The sequence below is a fragment of the Athalia rosae genome, chromosome 5 (assembly GCF_917208135.1).
Source record: "Athalia rosae chromosome 5, iyAthRosa1.1, whole genome shotgun sequence".
In the NCBI taxonomy this organism is placed as follows: domain Eukaryota; kingdom Metazoa; phylum Arthropoda; class Insecta; order Hymenoptera; family Athaliidae; genus Athalia; species Athalia rosae.
The window spans coordinates 9739574-9765542 of NC_064030.1; the positions used below are offsets into that span (position 1 = coordinate 9739574).

The 25969-nt window shown below is 46.6% G+C and overlaps 1 protein-coding gene across 1 annotated transcript in view; it reads right to left on the reverse strand.

Moving 5' to 3' along the window:
* Positions 1 to 25969, reverse strand: part of LOC105692882 (teneurin-a) — a 451510-nt gene that overhangs the window by 198845 nt on the left and 226696 nt on the right. Inside the window, exon 7 of the mRNA XM_048655887.1 lies at positions 19745 to 19918. Coding sequence (XP_048511844.1) covers positions 19745 to 19918 — 174 coding nt within the window. The remainder of the gene's footprint in view (positions 1 to 19744; positions 19919 to 25969) is intronic.

The following is a 25969-nucleotide window of genomic DNA, read 5'->3' on the forward strand; positions in this document are numbered from 1 at the left end:
CACTCCGTCCAATGTTACGCAAATTGGTTCAATCCTCGCAACATCGTCGTATTAATCATAGGAGGGCAAAGTGGGCGGCGGGGTTGAAGGCTGTAAGCTCGAGTCCGGGGGTGAAACGGAGTTGGTAGGAGGAACGGGGGGGAGGGGGGGAGGGGGGAGAGTAGACCCGGCTTCGTCGAGCTTCAGTGGGCTTCCAGCCCCAGCATCATCCCCGACCCCGGGCCGACTCCATACCCCATTTCTAGCCCCTTACCGCCGACTCTGCATGATATATTTGGCGCTGAATGTAATTTGAAGGATATACACCCTCTCCAACTACTTGCCCTATCTATTTTGCTGCCTCGCACGAGTCTCGGGAAAATATACCGTTGAATCAAATGTTTCAACTTTATTCTATATACAGCTACTACAATTCCGCGCTGCACGGTCGTATCTTACGACACGTAAACCTTTTCGTTCGGGATTAATAATTGATTTTCACCTTTTTCCTCGCCCCGAACATTCTCGATCGTCAGACCCGGTTCTCTTTCTTTTTTTTTTTTCTCTTCTTGCCTCACAATTTTCGGAAGCTAGGTGGAAATTTTGGCGAAAACCGATCGCCCGATAAATTTAATTATCCGTCAAATTTTGTGTAGGGTTACGCCCACGTAATCATCGATTCCTCGATAAGATGTCATGTAAAGTAATCCGATGATACGAGAGGCTGTGCAGACGTGTGTCAAAGTCATTAGCAGCCATTTAGGCGACCGCCACCTACCAATTATAAACCCTTTTCGCTCCGGGAAGGTTCTCATCTCCCTCTCTCCCTCTCTCTCTCTCTTCGCGTCATTTCTCTCTCTCTCTCTCTCTCCTTCCGCCCTTCTCTGTCATTCGCCGTCGGTATACTCGCGGATCTCTCTTTCGCTCCACTTCGCCCTTCTAGGTCGACAGTTTGCGCGCTGAGAGCTCGTAAGAGAATTGTTACCGTGGCGGGTATCAGGTTACTTAGACAACCATTAGCGGGAACGCGGCAACCCTTCTGCTTAGTATGCCGAAACGCCTCCACTTGCCCTATTCATTATTTAACCGGATTTACAATTACAATTCGATTCCAGAATGGCGCGCCTATATCCACGATTAATCCCATTGTGCCGCATCGTCGCTATATGTGCAAGATTCTAGCTACCATAGCGCCATATCTATTCCCGTATACTCGCCCGACCGTCTCCGAATATTAGCGACCGTGCGGATGGATTTTTGAATTTTCATTCCAGCGATTGGAGAAATTCGATTCGTCTGTATAGTATATCGTTCTTTTTTCGGAGAAAAAAAGAATTCCTCTTCCTCTCATTTTTCGAAATTTCGTTAAATTGCAGAGACACATAATACAGTGCTCCTGAAATAATACATTTATTCACCTTACCGGTAATTGATGCCGTGAACGAAGAGATATATTTTTAGAGGTACGGGTTCATTTGGGGTTTCATGAAATTCAATGACGTGTTATTTTAAAGAGATTCGTATAAGGATTCCTATAGGCAGACAGCACGCTTGCCGCACGACTTCATTTCTCTCGTGTGATGTGAGAAGAGCACGCAAAAATGCAAATCGGAATTACTTGTTTTTTTTTTTTATCGTTCACTGTATTCGATACGGTGTTGAGATCGTTACGCGTAACTTTCGAAAAGTAACCGAATGAAAATAAAATAACGTTCTTTTTATCACCATTCGTTTACAGTGGATGACTTCATGTAGCTGAGCTTTCGAAACTGCTTCTGCGGTATGCAGCTTTTTCAATTTTCGCAATTTCTTTTTCGTAATTCCTTCTATTTTCACGTTTGATAAAACCCTAGGGCAGCGCGTATCTTGTGCACTCTACTTTGCTCGAGAATCCATCTTTCATTTTTATTTTTATACACATAATAACGCGTTACCCTTGCCTCAGCTTCTTGGTACCCCCGTACACCGGTGCCGTTATACGAGTCCTTGTCGAAATACATTTGGGCTTTGCACGCACACCTTTACCTTAACACCACCATTTAACATATAAATCGTCCGAGGGCTCACGATTCTGTCATATTTATTTATAAGGCAAACTATTCAAGGAACTCTTCTACACGGCATACATCCTTACAGACGTTAAAAAATGAAGAAAGAAAGAAAAGGGGAAAGAAAGGGGAGAAAACGGAGAAAAGGGAGTTTATTAGAATAATCACTGGACGTCTGGGTGCTTCCCTTTCTCGTGTCTTTTTATCGGTTTATTCATTCGTTTCGATACGCGTATCGATAAATTTTTTTCGCTACTCTTTCGTTAGCGTGCCGCCTGACTCCCGATGAAATTACTGCGACCCTCGCGTGATCCCGGTATTTTTCAAAGAGCCCTTCTACGTCAACCCCATCACGTAACCAACGTGGACGTAAACTTTGCCATAAAGGTAAGCGTTTTAATCCCGCTTTGCGAATCCTACGTACATATATATATATATATATATATATGTATGTATATAAAGTAACTCGAGTGCGTGGTAGTGCGTAATTATATGTATACCTACCTACTGCCCTAGGCTTTTGGATGAGAAGTAGGATGAGAAGGAGGCGAGAGAGGGCTTCCGCGGAGCGCGGGGAGGAACAGGGAAGCCGGTAGTTGGAAAAAGACGGAAACAGAGACAGAGAAAAGGGAGAGAAAAGCGGAGAGAGCGAGAGTGAGAAGGCGAGCGTACGGAATGTTAAAAGGGGTGAGTGAGGGCGGTCAATAATAATGGTTGACAGAAACTCCGCCAGAGGCGCCAACTTCACGGCGATATGTTAAAAACAAACCCCTCGCCCACTTCGCCCTCGTCTAACGGCGAAAACCCACCCGTACCTTGATTCCGCCCACCGTTAACCCCGACGATTATTCCTCCCGAAATTTGCAACCGCCGTTATGGCTGGTAAATGTTTACGCAACAATACGGGAATCACGGTACGATGGTATAGTTTGCTAGTACACCTTCAACGCTATACGGATATATTTTACGGGTATAGTTATTACTCGTCTCTATACAACTCTAAACAAATTTCACCGGTGGTAGGCTCAAGTTAAAGCCGATACGGAGGATCGCGTTGGAGTGAATTTTGACGAAATTCAATCACCGAAACCGACGAGGTTTCTCTGATCTGTAAATCTGCCGATCGAACGGTCTCTCCTGCAGAAATCGTACCTTCGGGTATCCCGATATTATTGAAACCGTAGAAGTTATACACGGATTATATACTTCTGAAGTGAAGTTGAACGCTCTGATTGAAACGAGTCCGTCGATATCGCGATAGGCCCATTCCGGTTTTTCTTTATTTTCACTTTTTTGTTTTTTTCTCTTCATACCACTTGGAACTCGCGAGTGAAAGAACGAAAGAAAAGGAGGAAAAAAAGGAACTGCAAAAAATATCCGAGGATCGATCATTTCTTTGGAAAGCTGTAGCCCGCGGCCGAGTCATGGACATCCGAAAACGCGTAATTGGTTATCCAATAAGAAAGACCTTTGCGTCTTTGTTTTTTTTGCGTCGAGCTTTGTTGTATCATAAAGTAGAAGGTTTATTGGAAGCTCTCTCTTCGTTCTCAGCTGCTTTTAGCTGGGAGGCTGTGCGGGTTGCTCGTACTCGTAGATCTCGGAGGTCGCGAGACTCGAGTCTTCACTCACGTGGTGTCGCAGATCACAGACCTATTGTGCCAGCCACTCGCTGGCTCTTGGAAGATTTAACGGCCCAACAAAAGCATCTCGCTATAGATACGAGACGAAACGCGCTGGCGTAAAGCACGCTCACACTCACCACACGCTGTGCCGTTGGGGCCCCCCCACGTGGCGCACCACGCCGCAAGCTCGGGGGCGCAGTAGCTTAACACAATTATTTTTAATACACGGGAGATTTATATCGCGGAAGGGTTGCCGACGCTCTTCTTCTTTTCTCCCGCACCTTTTCACCACCCTCGCACATAACGCCGTTCCCTCCAGACCGTAGGTAATACGGAGAAACGGAGAACCCGGGTAAAAAATACTAAAAAAAATTAATCAATCTTTCATAGGCATGTGTATGTGGTGTGCCCATACACTAGATTAACCTACGCCCGATAAACTTTATTTCGTCTTATTAAATTTCGATGGGGTCAATTTTGTTTACTTTTTTTTTCTATCGCTCAGCCCGCCCGTGGGGCGCCCCGTTTCTTGGTCGGGGGATAAATTACGAACCCCGAAATGTAGGTGCAGGACATGTACTCGTGTGTGTACATATGCATACCGGTGTACAGCATACTCGTGTATACCGGTGTATAGATGTACTCGTGCAACACAGAGCGTGCGTATAGGTATATGGGAGCGGGACGGTTGTTCGGCGGTGTCGATGTGCTCCGTCCGTGTATGACCCTGTTGTTTTATTGGGGCTTCCTCTCCCGTCAAGGGAATCGTTAATTTCACCATAGCGATTTTAATTTGTCCATAAAGCTCTCCCCGTGCACCCTACGTGAGTCATAAGCGACACCGCAGCAAATGAAATTTATAGGCTATTTATTAAAGCGGGTAGGGTTGAGTTTTTCAACTTTTATATTTTAGAATAAAAATTTCATTCGTTAAAACCGGCGGTCATCAGACACCAGGAAAACTCGTCTCGGATCCTCTTTCGACCCTCACGTATTTGAAAAAAAAAAACAAAACATTTCTTTCATTTATAACCTCGCGTCGGCGATCAGCCGTATGACGACCTCTGTACTTGTACGTTTCAAATCCACTTATCGATCCGATAAGAACCGGCGCAAAATAGAGAAAAAGTGGAGCGAAAAACCAACCGAGCAAATCGAAATAAATGGAGAATATGAAAATATCGAGGGTTCCGAAGAAATGCAAGCGCCGCGCCGCGCATCGAAACGAAATATTTTTATCGAACGAGAACGTTCGTAGTGATTTTCCTGGTATTCCACAAGGAAATTAACTTTCCTTCGTCCAATTTATCTGAAAGAGGCGTTTCCAATAAACGAAAATTGTCGGATATTGAGCAAACCTACTAACGTGCGCACACCTCTACACGCCACCCCGACTCGTATTATTCGTAGGGAGGACGTAGAAGGAGGCGAGGATAGGGGAAATAAGGAAGAGAAAAAAGGTGAAGCGAGAAGGGGGACAGGTGTCGTTGGTATGAAATTTTAAACAAGCTAATCTTGAACAGATATTGAGCCGATATATACCGAGAAGGAACGGAGTCGTTATGCTCCGAATGTCTCGTTACGCGAGGTACGACGGGGTGGTAGCTGGAGGGGTTGGACGCGGAGGGTGAGCGGGGGGCGGAGTGTACGAGAAAAAATAAAGTATGTTTTGTCTTGAGCAAAGAGAAAAAGGAGAATGGAAAAATAAAAGACCGACAAAGAAAGACGAAAATGTTAAGAAATTATCGGAAAAGTGAACTTGTATCGTTATACAAGACGGGAATAATATTATCCCCATTTCATTGTTCGACGGTTCAGCCTACGTGTTTCTGGATGATTTATTTGCCAACGACACGAGTTACCCGAAATTGTACGTCGAATACCGTCGTGGGTTCGGATCGGCGAGATCCGTTAGCTTTCGAACATCGGCCACGTGTTAATAGAGTTCCCGAAGAACGAAATAAAATTCTCTAATTTTAATCCCTTTGAATAATTGATAAAATCGAGAATTTGCAAGTATAATAAAATTATCCCTTTATCATAGACATGGAAATTTCGCCGGTACGCTTCTCGTTTCTATTCTCCTAGCACACGCGCTACGAGAAAGAGTAAATGGAAAAGAAAATTTGAAGTTTGCGTTACCACCGAGCGATGCCACCCCGAGTCTGAAAGCCGTGCGTCGCGGCCCCCGCAGCCCCCGCTGCCCCCGGCAACCCCTGATCCTGTTTTATACAAGGGTTGCCGTATCCGCTACAGGGTATACGACCGCGTAGGGAACCCGCTGCGTCCCGGACTGCAGAAAAAGAAGCAGCAACGCCGGCAGAGACTCTCCCCTCGCTCATGCATCATACACTCGGTTATTTTTGCGCTACAATGAACCGGGCAGACGTACACAGAGCCGCAGCGACAGCCCTGCGGGGGCTGCTGCACAATCCTAGCGGTGAAATAAATTATTACTTTCGCAGCTCGCGAAGCAATATCTGGGCTAATAGGACTTTCGAGGAAAGAGATGAACGCCCGCCCGTTCGCAGGGGAGGGAGAAAATGGCGTGGGAGAGGCTTAAGCGAGGGCTTCGCTTCGCCAACGTCTGAGCTCACCACCGGCTACGTATGTACGCGTACGCTATTCCGCGTATTATCTTTCATCACGTGTTCGGAATCGCGAGTGCCCGTCTCTCGTTCCTTTCCTCTCTCGAGCGGTGCGCGGACCGTGTGCCGAAAAACAAAAGAACGATTTCGGTACTCGACGTAACTCCGTTTCGTTGAAAGAAAACCCCGTACAGATGGAGCGACTGTCGTGACATCGACCCCTAGGAATTTCATGCCGCCGTCCGATAATCGAGACGATCGCACGCACTTTACGATTCGTATTTCCAGCCCCCCAACCTCGAAGCCGCTTTGTCGACTCGCTTGTATTCGATAATATCACCTGGCCACCCTTTTTCCCTCTTTTTCTCCCTTACCTGAACCACCCCGATCATCCGAGCTAATTAAATGACCTTGGCCCTGCAGTCTGCCGTATCGGTCTACCCGCCGCCACTTACTTTGAGTTGCACTGCTTAATTAACCGCAATCCCACTCACGCGATCGACTATCCCGCAGGTATAGCGTACAAATTGTGAGGATACTCTTATGGCGTACCGCGATACGCTCGCCCCCCCCCCCCCTCCCCCCCCTACTCCTCATCACGCACGCACGAATAAATTTCGTCATGTTTTTATTCATTTTATTTTATTCTTTCAACCCTTGCGTTAATCGTTCCTCATTTATTTTCCACGATTTTCGACAGTATCGATCAAAGGGTTGCGACGGGAATTGGAAAAAACCATATCATCAAACGCTCCCCACATGAAATGAAATACAAACCGTTCTCATTTGCGAAGTAATTCCCGTAAAAAATATCAAAGTTTGCGGGATTACCGTGGAGAGCGTCATCAGCGGCGAAAGCAAGCTAATCAGAGAATTATGATTGTTTTTTCAATCGAAGGTCCTTTCAGTCAACATCGTGGAAAACACATACTCGAAAGGCGATTTTTTCCAAAATCCTTCATGAACTTGATAAAATTTGAGGGACGTTTTTTTCGCCGAATTTTTATTATATCGAACCAGTTGGTTTTACTAATCGTAAGGATGAAAATATTTTTAATAATAATTTTTGGATTTGTTCTTCATTCTAGATGTGACAATAACCGAGGTGTAATTTACACATTTGTTAAAAGTACGGGGAATTTTTAGTTGGATAAAATATGAGACGATTCTGTTTATAACTCGGAAATAAAATCACGGCAGCTGCTCGATGGTTAAGCGACGGTTTTGTAGACCGATGAATGGCCGGAAGACCAAAGCGGAAATCTTCATCCTTTGGTGCTAGGATAATCCTAGCTAACAGTCGCCGTGGAATGGCGCCCGTAATATTTCTCGGAAAGGTATTCAATCCTGAATAGAGAAAGTCTGCGGATTTACTGAAATGTAAGTAAAGATTTGAAGATGGAAAAAAACTAAACAAAAGGTGATGGAAATTAAGAATCCTCGCGCCGAGCGGTTAACGCTATATATTTATCACGTTACGCGGAAAGCGGATTTGACGTAACGTGAATCCAGCGTAGAAGAATCGTTTCTCAATCTCGTTACGCACGTCGAAAATGTCGCGATTTAAAAGAACGAAGAATTTGCGAACGCTTTTTTTTTTTTTTTGACGCGAGAGTAAAATATCTCACGACAATCCAAGACCCTGAGATACGAATCTGGTTTAGATGACGCGCGATACCCGCCGTACGTATTTTTTCGCCCGTGTGAGCCGCAGAGAGCGCGTATAAATCCGCAGACAGAAACGAAAGATGAGATTTTCACTTGGCCCCACCGAGTGAAACTTGGGAGTTCCGTGTACCGTACATATGTATATATTTCTCGTGATTTTTCTCCACGGCGGTTGACCCGGCGGAGAGTTTTGCCGGATCGAACCCCGCGGATGCGGCAGCGTCTACTATTCGCCTTCGGTTTTTGATTAACTTATGAATACTTGAAAGCTGTTCCTCCGTCCGCTCGAACTTTACCACCCCAACTTTCAACTTCTTCTTTCTCCCCTCCGCTTCTCCTTCCTCTCCTTCTACTTCTTTCCTCGTACATTCTTCTTTCACATTGTTTCGTTCCACGGTCGCGCGTTTTCCCCGTTCTCGTTCCCGGATTCCTGCTCGGACCGCCCCGGAGGTCCGCTCCGACGTTGTGGCCATTAAACTTTAAAAATTCGCGAAACGAACGGAATCTCACTCCCCGTGTAATTTTATCTCACTACTTTTATTCCGGGATTCCACTTCCACCGAATATGCGCCGCTCACCTCTCGCGGAGAGCCCGAGCGAACATATTTCTCGAAGATATCTTCTGCCGGCTTGGCTTATTTATTTTTTCCCTTTTTCTCATCCGGTATATAAGGTGGTGTACTATATATTCCTTTTATTTTCCGCCATGTCTATTCAATATCAGAAGTCCGCGATCGCACAGACGGGATTATAACGACGATATAACAATAGCTCGGTATTCCGAAAATATATACCTTGCGCGAGGACTCGAAGAATTTCTGAAATCTTTCGATGCGCGCGCGCCAAAGGGGGAGGCCTAGGCAGTATCGGTATTCGGTAATGAGAATAAATATTTATCGATCCGTTCACCGATAACTGTCGTTACCGATAATTTTTTTTGTTTTTTTCCGAAAACAATTACACAAGTGTGTGGGTGAAATTTTGATTTCCGTTCGGATTCGCGGTACGCCGGGGTTCGTCGCTCTCGACCGCGCACCACGGCGAAGGATGAGTTTACGGTATTAGACGCGAGGGAGCAATCAGCGAATTATACCTGCAATAACAATAGCGTGGATTCCTAAAATAGCTTTGAACCTCAAGATTCCGATAAAAGTCCTGCAGGTTATAGTCCGAGGAGCCACGGGGAAGGCGTAGTCTGGGTTGAAGAAACTGGGGAGTGGGAGAGACTATAGAAGATAAAAATCATCTCTGCCCAGACAATCCTTCCCCATCCCTCTCCGCGGACGCCTGCCTCTCGGCTTTCTTTTACTCTCTTTGTACTTATAGGTATATAGACTTAATACGTATCTTCAACGTGCCGATGCTTCGGATATTCCCACTAATTATCTACTCACCCCATCTCCATCTTTATCCTTCCTTATTCCACCTTTCCTACAGCTTCCTGGGATATGAAAGATAGATAGCGGGGGGTTCGGGGTTCGGGGTTCGGGGATCGGGGATCGGAGATGAGGGCGAATCCACGGAGAAGAGTAATCCTGAGAATGTTACGCTTCGATCAATGCCTTCGCAACTAATTGCGCAAGACAAAAATAAGTAGCACCGTTGTAATTTTTCCTTCTTTTTTTTTTTCCTTTTTTTATTTTTCTTCTTCGATTAAATTTCTCTCGTTCTTTTTACGATTCGACGTTGAACGTATCACCCGTTCGTCGTTTTCCTCTTTTTTTCTTTTTTTCGTTTTATCAAATTCAAGGGTCGCTTTGCGAAGAGATGGATGCATTTGTGTTATACGTGTATGCGGATGTGAAATTTTCACGGAATAACAACACAACTAACTCGTCGAGCGAGTCTCGGGTCTTAGCGTTATTTTAAGAAAGTTATTGGAGTGGATAAATTTTGTTTGTCAGGTAAATGATTCCTTGAAATTGTATTTCCAAGATTTCGCAAACAAAACTGTATCATAAAGCAGTCTGCAACTCGAAGTTCTTCCACCGATAAACGACTACCGTAGGCAAGGGTGCACGTCCGTATATATACACCGCGTTCACCGAGAGGAATGAATTATTTGCGAGATGAATATTTATAGATCGAGAAACGGTGGTGGTGGTGGTGGTGGTGGTGATGGTAGCGATGGTGATGCCACGGTGTTCGAGCAAGGGAGAGGAAATTTTCAGTTTAACAATTAATTGCAAAGTTTAAACTCTTCACGGTTACCCGTGAAAATTTGCGTAACGAACCGCGTGTATATATTATACACTGCAAAACTTCATAAGACAGACATACATTACACTCAAAGTAAACACCCCATTCAAATTAATCGTCGTATACCTGCACGTGTTTGTAGAGAGAAAGAAGAGAAAAGAAACAAGGAATGAACAACAAAAAGAGAGACTAGAAAATATTCAAAAATTCTTGATTGTTCAACGAAATTTTTACGGCACGGGCAAAATTTATCCCTCCAATTAACGTCGTTCGCTTATAAAAATGTACGAGTGTTCGCAGTGTTCCTTGCAGGGTACGTCCGTCCGTACGGCGGCCAAACACTACAGCCGAAGGAGCGAAGTAAAACACGGGAATAAAACGAGTGGAATAAAACTTCCGGAAGGAAGGAAGGAAGGAAGGAAGGGGGTAAATAGCGGGGAAAAAGAGCTCCGAGAGAAGAGTAGAAAAAAAGAAGAAGAAGAAAAAAAAAAAAAAGATGCGAAAAGAGAAAAAAAAGGGACGAACTAAAAGTGCCGGAGAACAGGGCCGAGGGAAACTCCTCCATAAAAGCAACCAATAGAAAGGCTATCGTCGGCGTGATAGTTCTATTACAAGTTCCCATTGCTATAAAGTGAAATCGGCCAGAAGCTTTGAGTTTTGCAATCAAACCGCGCTGCTCGCTGCGTGATCGCGGAGCGGGGCAACCGTCGCGTTGCCTGCGAGAAGGGGCTTCGAAAAAGGGGGATATTCGCGTCGGACAACGCGTACGAAACACGGCCAATTTCAATTCACGTTCGAATAATCTCCGGTTGCACACGCCGCTTACTCGCCAATAAGGGCCCTCCCCGCGTTTCCTCCTCCCCCCCGCCCACGTACGCCGCTGATACAAAATTAATCACGCGACGCGCATCGTCTGCGTAAAAAATTTCGCGTCGAGTTTTCCTTTTTCCATACCGTTTTCATTCGTTTTTTGTTTTGTTTTATTTCTTCGAATTTAATACAGCGTAGCCCGGCGTTGTTCTCGGTTATTTATCAATCCGCTCGGCTACATCTTGCAGAACTAATACGTCATCGTTCGTGGCAGAGGTAGATGGATTGGGCCGCGCGAACTATATAAGACATTCGGAACTTCGCCGCCGAGTAAACTCGATCTTCGACCGCGCGGCGGAATAATTTATTTCCAAATCCGCAACGAGTCCGCACGGAATCGGCATTGTATGAGGTGATTTCCGTATACATATACGCGCGATGAACACCTTCGAAAATTTTCGTTAACGCGCCGACGATATTTTTCTTTCGACTATTTTCGGTCGAGCGAAAAAGTCGGAGGATCATCCGGACTCTCGTACTCCCGAGGAGTGAATCGCGGAGAACGGGATCGCACGTTATCGCGCGATCAGGGCTTAATTAAACAAAGACCGTCGATCCGCTTATAGCTGTAAGGAATCTTTTGATCTTGTTAGCGCTCGGCGCGCTCGTTGGTTAGCGCTCCTTTTGCCGCCGCCCGTGCGGTACCTCGGCTCAAAGTCCTTACGTCCGTCAGGATTGTTTTCAGTACCGCAAGTCACCGAGATTATCCGCTATCCAACCCTCGGATCGCCCGCCCTTGATTAAGGACTCGCGTTTATCGCAGCTAACGAAATTAACGAAAATATCGAGTTCGCGGATGAACCCGGCGCGGGCGGTAGGTACTCCGTGTTACATTCACGTGACCGGGGTGGATGGGAAAAAAATCTCCGCGTCGCGTTCGTGTCACGCGATGATTAATTTTCAATTCCTTGAAACGGGAGTACCCCGTCTGGAATTGTAATATGCAGAAATTCGCAGAATTTAAAAAAAACTCCTTCCGCCGCGTATACCGTGTACCGTGTACGTACGTGTGAGTGAAGCGGAATGCCGCGTAGCGTGACCTATCGCAACACCGGCGGGGAGCCTCGCCTCTCTCGCATTTGCAGCATTGCACAGGTGGGGTCAAACGGGGTCAGCTGCACGTTCTCCGTTTGCAGAAGCGTCGCACCGTAGCTTGATATAAATTGCGAGGGTAGGGAAGCTAAAGGTGGGACGAATGATAAGCATTTCAACGCCTGGTGCTATTGTTGTCTCAACGATAAGATCTCCCGTTAAATCCGAACCTCGGTTGGCCCTCCGAGGACAGTTTGAGTTATGCCGGTTCCTACTACAATGAGGGAGGGTCACCCCGCCGCGGCGTCGCTGGATGCGGGGAGGAAATGGAAGGGACGAGAGAAATGGAGAATTCGCTTATACGGGGTGGCGAGGGTGGCGAGGGTGGCGAGGGTGGCGACAGATTTATACAGAGACCGACGCATCACGCGACTCGGAGAACCGCGACCGGCGCAAAACGCACAAACAGACCAAGGAAATTCTGAGGTGTTCCTTCGCATAGCGGCCACGACCCCGGAAATCGGAGGTAAAAATTTCAACCTCGAATGAAGAGAAGAAAAAAAAAAAAAAGAAAAGAAAAAACAGAGATCGTCACGGCGACGAATTGATATATTCCTTACAGATTTTTTCATCCGGAGATTTCCGCGAATTAGTAGAGGTACGTAAATAACCGTGATATGGGTACGGGGGAGCGCGTTGCGCCGCGTTTGGGGGGGGGGTCGGAGGTTTGTGCGAAGTTTTATTTTCGGGAGGGTTTATATCCCGGATGAAAAATTACTTGGATATTTTACAGGGGGGATCAAACGTCAGAGTCTCGTCTACCACTTATTTCGAGCATTTCACGTTAGCTAAGCACGTGACAACCTGGAAATTGGATCCAATTCTAACGGGATAACGGATAGCCTTCTCCTCCTGTTTCCCTGCACTACACTCGTTCAGCTACTCGCACATTTTTCCGCCAAGTTATCAAAGAGAAAACGCCGCGCTTCTGTTCTACCACCGACTGAAAATCCTGATCTAGTCGGCCGAACAAAAAATAACCAACGTACCAACGAACTCGTCTATCTCCCCCCCCCCCCCCTCCCCCTCCCCGTCGCCCAAACCCGATGTAACGTAACGTATCGGGTTAAGTAACACATTTCTGCCGCGGTAGGGTAGCTGCAGTTTCAAAAGGATGGAGAAGGTAATCAGTGCAGGATATCAAGACATTAAGTACGGAAATTACGCGAAACTCGCGAAACAGTTTCTACGTACGTTGAGTACATGTATCGCATGGATTAGTCCGCCCGATGTGTGTAGCGCCGTATACCCGATACAACTTTGTTACCGCTTCCTAAAATGCGAAACGTAACCGTTCGCTACGTGTGTACCACGTGTGCGCGTGTGTGTGTATTCGCGCAGAATTGCATCTGTACATACGTCAGAGTTTAGTAATATGCATGGAGACGAAACAACTCTCAGTTTATATACGAAGCGTGGAGGCAAAGAGGGAGAGGGGGGTGGGGGGGGGGAGGTGGGGTGGGGTGGGTGGATAGGAGAGGAAAGCTCGACGTAATGGATACTGCAGTTCTGCAGCAAACCGTGTAGGAATAGGGTATTTTCGAAAGTACAGCGAGCTTGTTTGTATGCATCCGTGGGTGACTTCTGCAGTCGGGGGTCAAAGAAGCTTTGTGCCGGGCCCAAATTGGAGCTGTATTGTCTAAAAAGAAAAAGTCGCCGCCGCAGCTGGAACTGCCGGCCGTGCAGCGGCGCGAGGGAGATGAAAATGGGAGAATACACAGAGCTCGAAATTGATCCACGGCGAACGGTGAACTTTTCGAAAGGAAATTCCAGCTCGACCTGCACTTCTCGCGTGTTAATCCTCGTTCGCGTCCGCGCGCTTATAATATTCACACGTGTGTAACGCGTCGATTTATGCCGGTGCTCGAGGCGAAATTTCTTTCTCCCACCACGGCTTCCTCGGCGAAGATAACTCGTCACCGCGAATCCGAGGTCGATTCGAGCGTTCGTCGACCGGAGCGGTTTCCGCGCCTCTCGATTCTCCCGCTCTCCGGCTAATCCAATTTATCGAATATTTATCGAGCCTAGTCGTCACCAGTCGAGGCGGAGGCTCTCGTCACCCCCTCGTCTGCCGCTGACCGTCAACCCTCGACGCCCCGAAGAATCTTCCCCCGATGGTATTGCGCTCGTATATTAATTAGCCGGCATTAGCTCCGGAGTGGATTAAGTATTTAAGAAGAATGGCCCGCAGATATCTTTTGGGGTGGGGGGGGGGGGGGGGGGGGGAATAAGACCGTCCGTCCGTTCGACGCCTCGCCGTTGAGAGAGTGGAAGCTGTGCGGGCAACGGGGTCACGGGGAATTGCACGGGGAGCATATTTTCATCCCCCTGGCGCTAGCTGCGCGAACGGCGTGGGATTTCTCGGCGTTCGGTTCGGTCGGTCCGCAGCTTCGGCTATTCCTGCAGGGCGGGCGCGGTGCCGCAAATTGGAAATGGGAATCGCCCACCCCGGCTCAATTTCCCCCACCCGCACTGCGGAAAAGCGTTTTCACTTCGACCATCCCCCTCCCCCCCCCACCCCCGCCCCCTTACGACGATCTTACAACGTCTGCGAAAACGACGCGGTCCATCTTACGGGGATCCGCCTTGATCTAGTCCGTGTGTAAACGAAAGTCTCCCCGCGCACGTAGCTATATAAAAGCGCGATCCCCTTCCGATCCCCTTCCGTTGCATCTTAACCAGCGCCCCTTTTCCGAAAGCCTAATTTCGACGTAATCTTCACGCGCAGCGACGAAATTTCCCCTGCGCTTTGAAATATTCGTTTTGCAGAAACAACGGCGGTGATCTAATTGTAAGCTGAGAAAACGGTGTGGCGCGGTACGCTGCAGCGGTTCAACCGACGGAAAATCTTAATTGCTCGCGAGATGACCGCGTCCAGTTCCACCTGTTCCTCCCTTGGAACAAACGTCCTCTCGGTTCTTCGGCGGTCCCGCAGGACGAGATGAGCTCGAACCGTCGCTCCGTCTGTCCCGGACGACGCATTTATCGAATCACAGAGCGGCGAGAGGCGGCGGTTCCACTTATCTAATTGCTTCTTAAATTGCCCACGATAACCTCTCTCTTCGACGGACAATACTGCCACCGATTTTCTCCCCTCATTTAGCCCGCAGTAATTACGGTGACTCGGTGAAAAAAAGTGTCGGGAATTAGAGCGGAGGAAAAAATTATTCTTCGATGTGACAAAGCGCAAGTAACCTTCCGAGTGATCGATAAAAATTCATTTTGTATTCAACTCCCCGCTATTTGGTTCGCCTCGTTCCGCGGCGTCGTTAACGGAGACGGAGGGAGAGCGGTGCGGGAGTAGGAAAAATGGTAAGAAAGTAAAAAAAATTGATGAAATTGCGAGCTTGATATCTATCTATTTTTCCTTCAGCCGGAGGGGGTGGTCCCAGAGGTGTCGGAGGAATGACAATTTTCTCTTATCATCTTTCCAACGCTAGCACAGGTCGACGCAGACGTTTAAGCTTCGTTAGAGCACCGAGCGTATCAAGTCAAAGCGATAGAGCGAACGCGACGAGAATTAATGTATCTTACATAACTGGCCTCCGCGGATAAGATTGGTCGTGTGAAAAACGTAGAGTTTTGTCTGGAGGAAAATCAGAAACTCGATCAAAAAACGTCGCGGTTATTACCATTTCCTATTCCGATACGGGGAACTGAGAAAATCGCGGTGGAATCGAGAGAGAGAGAGAGAGAGAGAGAGGCGCCACGGAGCGAGGTGGTCTTGAATAATAGACAAAAATTTTATCGCCTCGGTTTCAGGGATATCCGTACGGCTCTATACGCCAAGTAACAATAGGATCACGAGGATCAGCTTCTCATTTGCTTCCTTGGGTACGTGATAGTGAACCTTTTCTCGGTTGGCTGTCGCGCAACAGGAAAACGGGGGAAAAAAGTGGCGGCTCGAGCCGCGGGCAGCAGGCGGCTAAATCGGGGAGGGAAAAACGGAGGGCGAGGTAATGTGATTGGACCGTTATTCCGACCTCTTTTGTCCATCGTTACTTTCCATTGTAATTGTTTTGCCGTTGCTACGGGTCCCGTGTTCGCATACTAGGAACCGTATTTAGCGCCGCACGACACCCTCAGGAGCCACGTCGTATCGTCAAAGATTTCAAACGAACAACGACCACCCTCGAAACCCCTGGGCCAAGGTCTTCGCCTACCCGAGACCGGCGACGTTATCATATTAATTTGGAGATTAAATAATATACCTACGAATTGCTACCGCCTAAATATCCATCTGGAGAAATATAATCGCAACCACAGGACGGGTAATTCTTTTCGTTTTCATCACCCTCGTCTGATCAAATGTTTTGAAATATGGTAGATTGTCGTCGAAGGAATCTCTCCGCTCGGTATAGTGATATGTATATCGATTGCGAAGGTTGTAATAATATTCTTGATACGCGCTTGTTATTTTTAAAAACGTAATTCGTTTTTTTCACCCATCATAAAACTGCACAAAGAATCGCGCGGTCATCGGAGAAGAATGATATTTTCCTATAGCTATACGCGTGTTTTTTGATGGCGTCGTTTAATCTTCCGCGTATAAGAGGTAATAATCCGAGTACCTATTGTCGTAGTTACGATACTTGTATAATGGTGAAAAAATTTTACGTCGAGATTCCGTCCCGTTGCCGTTTTTTCGTCTTTTTCCTCTTCCCATGGGTTCCGCGAGGATTACGTCTAATTTGCGGTTATGCAAAAATATACGTATCACTTAAGTACCGTCTAGAACACTTTCGGATGATACCAGGTACGGCTCAGTCCTCTCTCCGATAGCGTCTCCGGGGTCGCTTCAATTTTCTTATGCAACACCCGCGGTTGCTGCTAAATTTTCACCCGTTAACGACCGCGCGATTCGCAGCGAGCCAAGATCTCAGTTTCCGACCTCTCGACTCTTTACGCGAGAAAAAAGAAAGTCGAAAACCGATCCCAGGCAGCCCCTCGACTCCGTCTTAATCCCACCTGTTCCATTTTCTCGTACTCCTCTCGCTGGCTTAATAGGTTCGCAAGAAGAAAATAAATTTCGCACTTATGCTAATACCGCGTCCCAGTGTCTCTCCGGCTACTCCATGACGTCTTTTTGTTACCGCCGGTACCGCTACCCTCGCAAAAAAACACCCATGGGATGTTTGAATCGCCTAATATATTCATAAGTTTAACCTCACCTTAGTTTCCCACTCCCCCCTCTTTTACCCACTGTAACTTTTACGGTTTCGAAATCCTTGTGAATTTCGGAAAACCCAGTTTTCGGTCATTCTTATGATCTTCGAAATTATTCCGCCTTTGATATTCGTACTATTTTTAATAGAAATTTGTCACCGAGATGCCCATTCCTCGAGAGCTTTCCGATGTTATTTCGAATATTCGGGAAGAGATGGGAGTCGGAAAATACGCGGTATAGATATATACTATACCGTCAAAACTGTTTTAGAAACGAGTAATTTTCTCGTTACATTCTGTTCGCTGACAAATAGCAGCCTGAGACCAGTTTAATTAATGTGCGCATTGTGTACATTCCAACAAAGGACTATCAGGGTCTGCGTCGGGGGGGAGAGGGAGTAACATACCCATGGTGGAATCAGGTATCGCACGGAGGGGAAATTTTAGGTATAGCTTACGGTATGATATTATAGATTATACGTACATACACATCTACATACCTAAGCGTACCTACCCCACCCGCTATTTCATGACACTCGTCGCAACGCTCGTGGAACGCTAATAATTATCGCGATGTGATTACATGTACTTTAGGGTGGGCCGAAAAAAAACAAACTTTTTCTCTCTCTGAAACCGTAAAAATATGATCCAGATGATGAAAAACAAATAATAGTTCAAAAGCCTGAAACATCACATGTTTCGTGAAGTTCCTTCTTTTAGTATCAAATAATTTTTCAATTCTGCATGATTCAAATACAAAGAAATCTAACAGAATTCAGAACTATTTGAAAGTATCGTAAAGATTATTGCAATAATAATTAGATAAGCATTTCTCTATAAAAATGTAATGCCAAAAAGAGAAACTTCACAAAATATATGACGAGACGCGATAAAATTCCAAGGAAAATAAAAAAATTATCCCGTATTATTTAAATGGGAAATTAGCAATCGTCAAGAGGCATCGCTTAATATTATTGGAATTTGTTTTCTGTCATCTTCAACGATATTTTCACGATATCGAAGTAAAAAAAAACTTAGTTTTCATTTCTGGCCCACCCTAACGTACACATCCCGCATGGCGTTACCGGAACTCCGGCTCTCGGACGAATTTGTTATCACCAGAATTCTCAGTAGCTAAGGGATAGAAGCGATGGTAGAATCAAATTTCAACCCCTGAGAAATCGGGCAATCCGATCGCAGGCGCACAGGATCAATACAAACAACTGTTTTCTCAAATCCAATTCCTAATGCATTACTTGCCCGATGCATATATCGGGTCGCTGAATATTCAGAGGCATCATTTTCGGTTTGCATAATATTTGGGGGTTTTGGAGCGTGAGTTTTGAATTCATACGTAGGAATGAAAATGCATCCCGAAATAGGGCAGCGCCGAACTAGCTTTTTCTATCGCAAAAGTCGTCCGCGTACACTCGCACGGGTATACCCATGCGATATATATATGTATATGTATACCTATATAATGGAAAAATGCAGTTTTCACCGGAGTATAAATGGCGAACATCAGCCTACGTGGATTTATTATGCAGGCGTACATACGTGTATACGCGGGGTGACGTATCGGTCGGCGGAAATCTGTTGAAACTAATGGCTATGGAGGACCGGATTTTGCATTAACGCCTCCGTTAATTCGTTGTAAATATAGTAACGGCTGACTCTGTTTGCCTTCCGTATATTTCGGAACAGCGGGAGCAGCAGCAGCAGCGGCAGCTATCCACTTGCCATTAGTGCGATGCAGTTTGGTTTGACTGTCAATTGTATCCCACACCAGCCCATAACCGCCGAAATAACGATCTGATTGAAGTGGAAATCATCAGCAAATCTGCACTGGGTCACGATAAATTCGTCGTTCGACTCTAAAATAGCCACGCGAGTATATCCCGAGGGTAGATCCACCCGATGCTGCAGTGTTCGCCGACTTTCAAATTACGTGTACGACCATATCGGCGGTAGATTGTGATCCGACCGTATTCATTATTATAATAATTTCATATAATTGAAAAAGATATTCCCCGGTCGCTTATATCCACGTGAATCGATAGTCCGTTTTTTCAATTCTCAAATGTCGTTTCGAATCGAGCTACGCAATTTTCGCTTCGCTTCTTTTTCCATGTACTGATTTCGTCGATCCGATAAAAATCCGTCGAGGAGCGGGATCGGTCGAATTTTATGCGAATCATTTAGGGAAAGTGGCGAGTCGAGGTTCGGGCGTTTGCAGCGTACCCGGGGTAGTAGGCATGCTCGCGCCAAATCTATTGCAATGTATTTTCGATAAGCCATATCGCGTTAACGGTGCGCAAAGCTAGTTCATTTAATACATCGGTCTGGCTATATACATAACCGTACAAAGTCCCGTTGGAGTGGGCGGGACGTTCGTGTCGTTCGTCGAGTAAAAAACTATATCGCCCGTTCCGTAGCAAAATCGCTGTTTTACGACCGTCGTCGTCGTCGTCGTCGCCGTCGTCGTATCTTCCGATAACTTTCTCAAACTTACCTTGGTAATTCTCGGACTGCGTTTGTTCCGGTGGAATGGCATATCCGGTGGTGGAATTCGGTAGGCAGCCGTTTCGGGCCTGTTGCGCCCGTAGCGTATGGGTAGCGTGAAGGGAAGGGCCCCGCGGCGGGACTTCTGGAGGGGCTGGCTCTGGCGGGGAATCACCACCAGTGTCTGCACAGGCAACCATAACTTCTTTTGTATTATACGGAAATTTTCACCCCAAAGTTTCCGAGTACGTCGCGTGCCCCTGCCCCCCTGCCCCCCTCCCCCCACCGTCGCCGAGTAGGTCGCGCTTTCGTTCTTCGTGTTCATTCCGCTCGCGATACCATGTTCCGTTTTTGCGTCGGCGGATAGGAATTATGAGAGGACATGCTCGTAATTTAGAGAACATTCACCGTCAGCCTGTACACCGAGTTTAATCATAGGTATCAGACCTCCGAGAGATTCTTTAACAAAATGTACGGGAAATTTTGCGCGAGAAATGTTCGGAGTACGCGTCCCCTAAAAAGTAGCAACAAGTCGAACGAATACCGGGAACGGGATGAAACGACGTCGATTATTTCCGCGGAACGGAAAATAATTCCTTATCCGCTTCATCCGAATATCACAAGTAACATGGTATCCGAGTGTGTCTAGCGTGTCGGACGAACGTTCCGTATTGCTCGAATCTATGCATGTAAATTTAACGTATAAGATATGGAGTGTAAACGGTGTAATTAATTATTAATCAGCTTGTTTTTTAATCACATACATCAAGCGTACCGGTTGAAATCAGGCGGCTATATAGTCGAATAGGTGTATGCCTCGTGTATGATATATGCAGGTGAGTATGTTACCTGTGTCGGATACGACGCTTGATTAAAATGCTGGATGTTTATAAATAAAACGAGCTACTGAGCTACTTCTCGCATGCACGCATGCCAACGTCCAACCATTCAAGTAGGTAGGTAATCGTCGTACACCGTTCTTTATAAATTTGTATCCGCGACGTACGGGTTCCGTATGCATTTCCAACTGGAACGGTGGAGATACGTATAGTCGGTGTGTACATAATGTACGGTGTGATCAATAATTCAGGGAAAGTGTCATCTGGATAATTTCGCCGTACGTGTATATATCCCTCGTATATCCGCAAATTGTACCGTATCGCACGTTATAATTATCCGCGTATACGTGGGGGGGGCGAGATATACGGATGATACGGGGACGTAGCCACGTAATCTTACCTATCGCTGTCGTATCTGGGTGAATTATGACGTCTGCATCCGACCGACCGCGCCTGACCGACCGAACCCACCTTTTGCGCGCAATTTTTCTACGCGCTACGCGAGAGCCGCGAATTGGTTAGGTTCGCCGTGTAGCCGCGCAATGCCGCGTCGACGGGAGGATACGTCGACGTCGTGACTTTTGCCCCGATACCACGCGCCAACCGCGCGTCGTTGCGACGGAGACGACGGGTCAGTTATTACGTGTATCGTACGTCTCCGACTCATCGTCCGCAATAACTTTTTCGCATAAATACGTCAGTAGGGTAAGCCCCCGCGCCGAGTTGTCCGCGAGTAATACCAGCTGCAACGTTGTATACCTGTGTATCCTCGCACCGTACACCCCCCCCCCTCTCCCCCCCGACGAAGTGCGTAGCGTTGACGACGTATTTTGCAAAATATAACGCGACGCGAATTCCGAAACGTCGAGAAATATTTATGGAGGCGCTTTTCGAAAGCACTTTCGACCTTGTTTTGTTTTTCTCCCTTTCTCTCCCTTTATTTTTCCTCCGTTCACACATCCCCGTATAATAGTCGTATTTTTAAAGGAGGCGGCGCGCGTACAACTTGTCGCCCAGGCTAATGGATTCAACTCCTCAGATTTCTATGAAGCCTATTAAGTAATTCTCGTAAGCCGCTTCAAACAACCCTCCAAACTCTGACCCCCTTTAAGTCCATTTTCACGCCGCCCGTACACCCGCTGCGATTCTATTCGTGACCTCGTCGTAAATACCGAAACAAGTACCGTACCTACCGGCCTACGCGTGCCCACAGTTTCGCCAAAGTTTGCCACGCCAACGAGGAATTTCAGACGAAAACAACGCCGAGACTCCGTCCGGGCTTAAAATTTCACCCGAAATATGAAAAAATAATACGGTGGAATAAAAACGAAATGAAAATAAAATAAATTAAATAATAACTACGGGGGTGGTTTCTCCCCATTTTATCTAAAGTTTATATCTTGTTTCGTGAGACGGCTGGCGTGGCGTTTCGTTTCGCGCCGGGCGCACGGTTATACGTGTATACGAATGTCGGGTGGTCGGAGGTGGAACCGCCCCCCCTTCCCCTCCTTCCAACTGTTCTAGAGGTTGTAAAGCAGAAATTTTAATAAAATCTGGCGTCATTCGGTAGTAATAGCTGGTTTTAGTGGCCCATTAACATCGTAAACTATAAATACCGATATAGAGAATCGATAATAGCAATCACCCGAACGATATAATACATTGCACGCCAACCTGTCGTGACGCGAATATACGTACGCGTGTACACACCCCTATGTATTCAAATACGCGTCGTTAGGGTTAAAAAGACGGGAAAAAGTCGAATTGGTATATCTTCGAATTTGAATAATTAGAGAACGGAGATCGGTAGACTGGACCCCCGTGTACCGGTGCACGCCGCAGAGCATATGGATTTAATTGGCGATATGAGGGGTGGTTCGCGATAGTTTGGCAGACGCTATACAGCTTGGATAATTATGGTCATGTGTAACCATTAGTAGCCGTTAACATAACAGTGGACATTATTGTAAATCAGAGTTACCTACGACGCCTATATTCGTGACCAATAAACGTGCGCCTATATAGACGTTCTATGGCGTATCTACGACTAAACTAGCGCGTACCACACCCCCCCCCCCCCCCCCCCGGCCGTGGGGTTTTCGCCGCGGTCCTCTTCATCGCCGAGGCCTCCGTTCGTGCGAATTCGAAAGTCCGTTCGGTTGAAAAGTTTAACGAGAGCTGACAAAAAAAAAAAAACCGTCGCGCACGTTTCGCTATCGTGTGAGCGCGTGAGCTTTGCGAGAAAACTAATCACCCTGTACGTATTTCGTTTGTTTCGATCGGCATTAGTCGGTGTCATTCGATAATCCACCGCGGTAACGTCGGTGTACGTACGTACGTACGTGTCCACCCCGATACGTAGCGTGTATTAAAACTACAGCTCTACACGGATAGCCCGAAATTGCGAAATGGCGATTGTTGAGGAAATTTATGATTCGTAAAATAAAAAGTGACAGCGAAAGGAAAAACAGACGAAAAAAGAAGAGAACTCGCTATATCCGTTCTATTGTTTCTATTTTAACGGCCATTGATTCGACGTCATTATCCGTGCTTCGGTAATTGATAGAACTGTAATCGAACCATGACACGAAAACATATCCCCGTAGAGCCTACGCGGATTTTATGTGCATCGTTTTATTCGGCGGTACCGTTATCTATGACGGTACTACGGGGCGTTGTAAAATATACGTGTGCGGCGTGTGTGTGTAAGTTTAAATTTTATTTTATACCTGCTGTTATTTTAACTAAACAATAGGACACGTGTACGTGTGCGTGCGTGGTTAACGTAAATTTAGTGAGAATTTTGAAAACGCGGAGCGAATTCTGCGGATTATCGTGCGTCCGATTTGATTATTAACATTTATGTATGTATGTATATATGTAAATACATGCGATTATACACGTGCTAATATGGGTTCAAAGAGTGTAATAATGAAATATTATGCCGTGGATTTGTGCGGTACGGGGCAACTACTACTGACAAAGGTTAATTTTTCTACGTTGAAAAAAGTTCGTTCTCAATTGAAGGAATAAAAAAAATCAAAAAAAAAAAAAAAAAACAACATACACATCTAGAACAGTCGATCAGGATGTAAAATACATACCGGTGAAGTACGAAGGCCTTGACAGACCTGTGCAGAATCGAATGTGCCGAAAAAAAAAAGGGGGGAAAAAAAAAGGAGATAAATTAATAATGTGCAGTGCTGCATGAGCAATGCGAATAATTATATTACAGATTCATATATGGTGCAGAAAAATAATCAGTTGTCAATGAAGCGATAAATTACCCACAATCACACTCTACGACTAACGAATGACGAAGGTTCGAAATGGTTTGTCGTACAACGACAAGTTCGAAAAAAAAAAAAAAAAACTTTTCGAACGAAGCGGGTGAATGTGAAAAATACACAGGAGCCGTGATGAACGCGCGAGATTTTTTTCAACTCGCACCCGAGCCGAGGGACGAAGGATAATACCCGTCGATAATTATAGATATTTTTGAGTGGCGATAAAATCCTTCACCCCGCTCGGCGGTCGAACGATTTTGCAATTGATAGATAAATGAGATGAGAGAGATGATTGCGGTATTGTGATATCACGCGAATCGCACAGAGTGGGATGAATATAACTAATACGATCGCGTCGTACGCCGACACGACGAGGATATGCTGTAATTCCGCTCTATTATAGCGTTGTACGTACACCTACGGCACTCGGTGCAAAATTTTAGTACACGACTACGATGACGTCGGTGGTAGGAGTCGTCGATCGGTTTGTAGTGGTCGTCGTCGGAGTATAGGACCACACGTATACACAGGTATATCACAGGTGTACGCAGTCGATTATAATTCCTAACAATTGTTTAATTAAATCGAGGCATTGAACAGGTGCCGGTACGGCTACGCGATTCTGTCACTACCACCCGCGCGTCGTTTTCTGTGTGCTCTGGACAACTTCACTATCGAAACGTAGGTGGGTATAGATATTATACGTGCAGTTTATTCGTTTCCGTTATTAAGCTTCCGTCCCTTTACCCCCGTGCACGGCTGCCGGGCGGCCCGACAATTGAAAATATTTGTAATTACGTAGTCGATATCGGGTGTCCCCGTCACAAAAGCTCACCCTCGTTTATTAATTCTTCCGTTTCATGTTCGATTTCTTTTTTTTTTCTTTTTTTTTTTTTTTTCTTTTGCCACGTTCGTTTGAAACGTTTTAAACAACGTAGGTACCCGCGAAAAAAGGAACAGCGTGGATAGGAACGCCGGTCGCGGAAAAAATATAAGAAACAAAAGTGACAAATTCGAAATACGGAGAGAACGTTTTACATTCCGTGACAATTTTCTACGCTGCGTACGCGACGCTTCGACTTTCCCATACACACGCCGGATACTCTCCGGCGGACATATCTACGTTCCCTTGTTTCACCGTACGGTTTTTTTTTTTCCCCGCCGTGAAAAGCAACAAATACCGTATCGAAAAACTGCAGAGAGCGCCGTTGCCCGTTCGCCCCTCCAACCCCCCGCCGCCCTCTTTTCATCGCCGCACCCCGGTTCTCCACATTTCGAGTATAATAATTGAATAAAAGTCAGCTTAATCGGAGCACCGGGGACACACAAGTGGCCGCCGCGTACTTCCACGCTCGTATATAGCGTAGGTGTACACACGTGCGCTCCTTTACCGACACCCTGTGTACCGATGCCGCGCCGCCAACCCCGTGCAGATAATATAAGTGTGAAGGGCGAAAACTGCGAGGCGAGGGCGAGTGTTTCGCACCAATTCTCTCGCGTTCTGGTGCGAACTTGATTTACCAAGCGAACTACACGCCCCGCAATGACGTTTGACGGGTTGTAAAGGGGGGGGGGGAGGGGTGGCGGAGGAGGCGGGGGCTTCAAAGAGGGAGAGGCGGAGAGAGGGTCGGTCAGGAGACTCGGTGAATCGGAAGCCCGTAATCACGGAGCCAATTAAGGGTGGTGACGGCGGCATCCGACTGACACTCCGTACCTATACCGGCGAATACGTAGCAGATAGAGCCAGGTTTGTCCGTAGGTCCGCCTGTCCGTACGTTTGTCGGTGGTCAAACATAGTCCGTATATATATACGCGGGACAGCGCCACCGCCACCGCCGCTTCGATTTCGCAAGGTGCACGGGGTGGACAGTGACTTGACGCAGTTAGCCCGACACCGTACCGTCTGCTGACGTCCCCCCCCCCCCCCCTGCCCCGGACCCGACCACCTCAACGTTTTAACTCGATCAAATGTGGAAGAGCGAACGTATATTAACGTCCTTGTGCTTCCCGACACTCGAGAGACGTGTGTATGTAGGTACGCGCGAACGTTCATGCAAATATTCGTTACTCCCCGCGACGTCATCTGCATGTATGACGTAGTCTATTCGT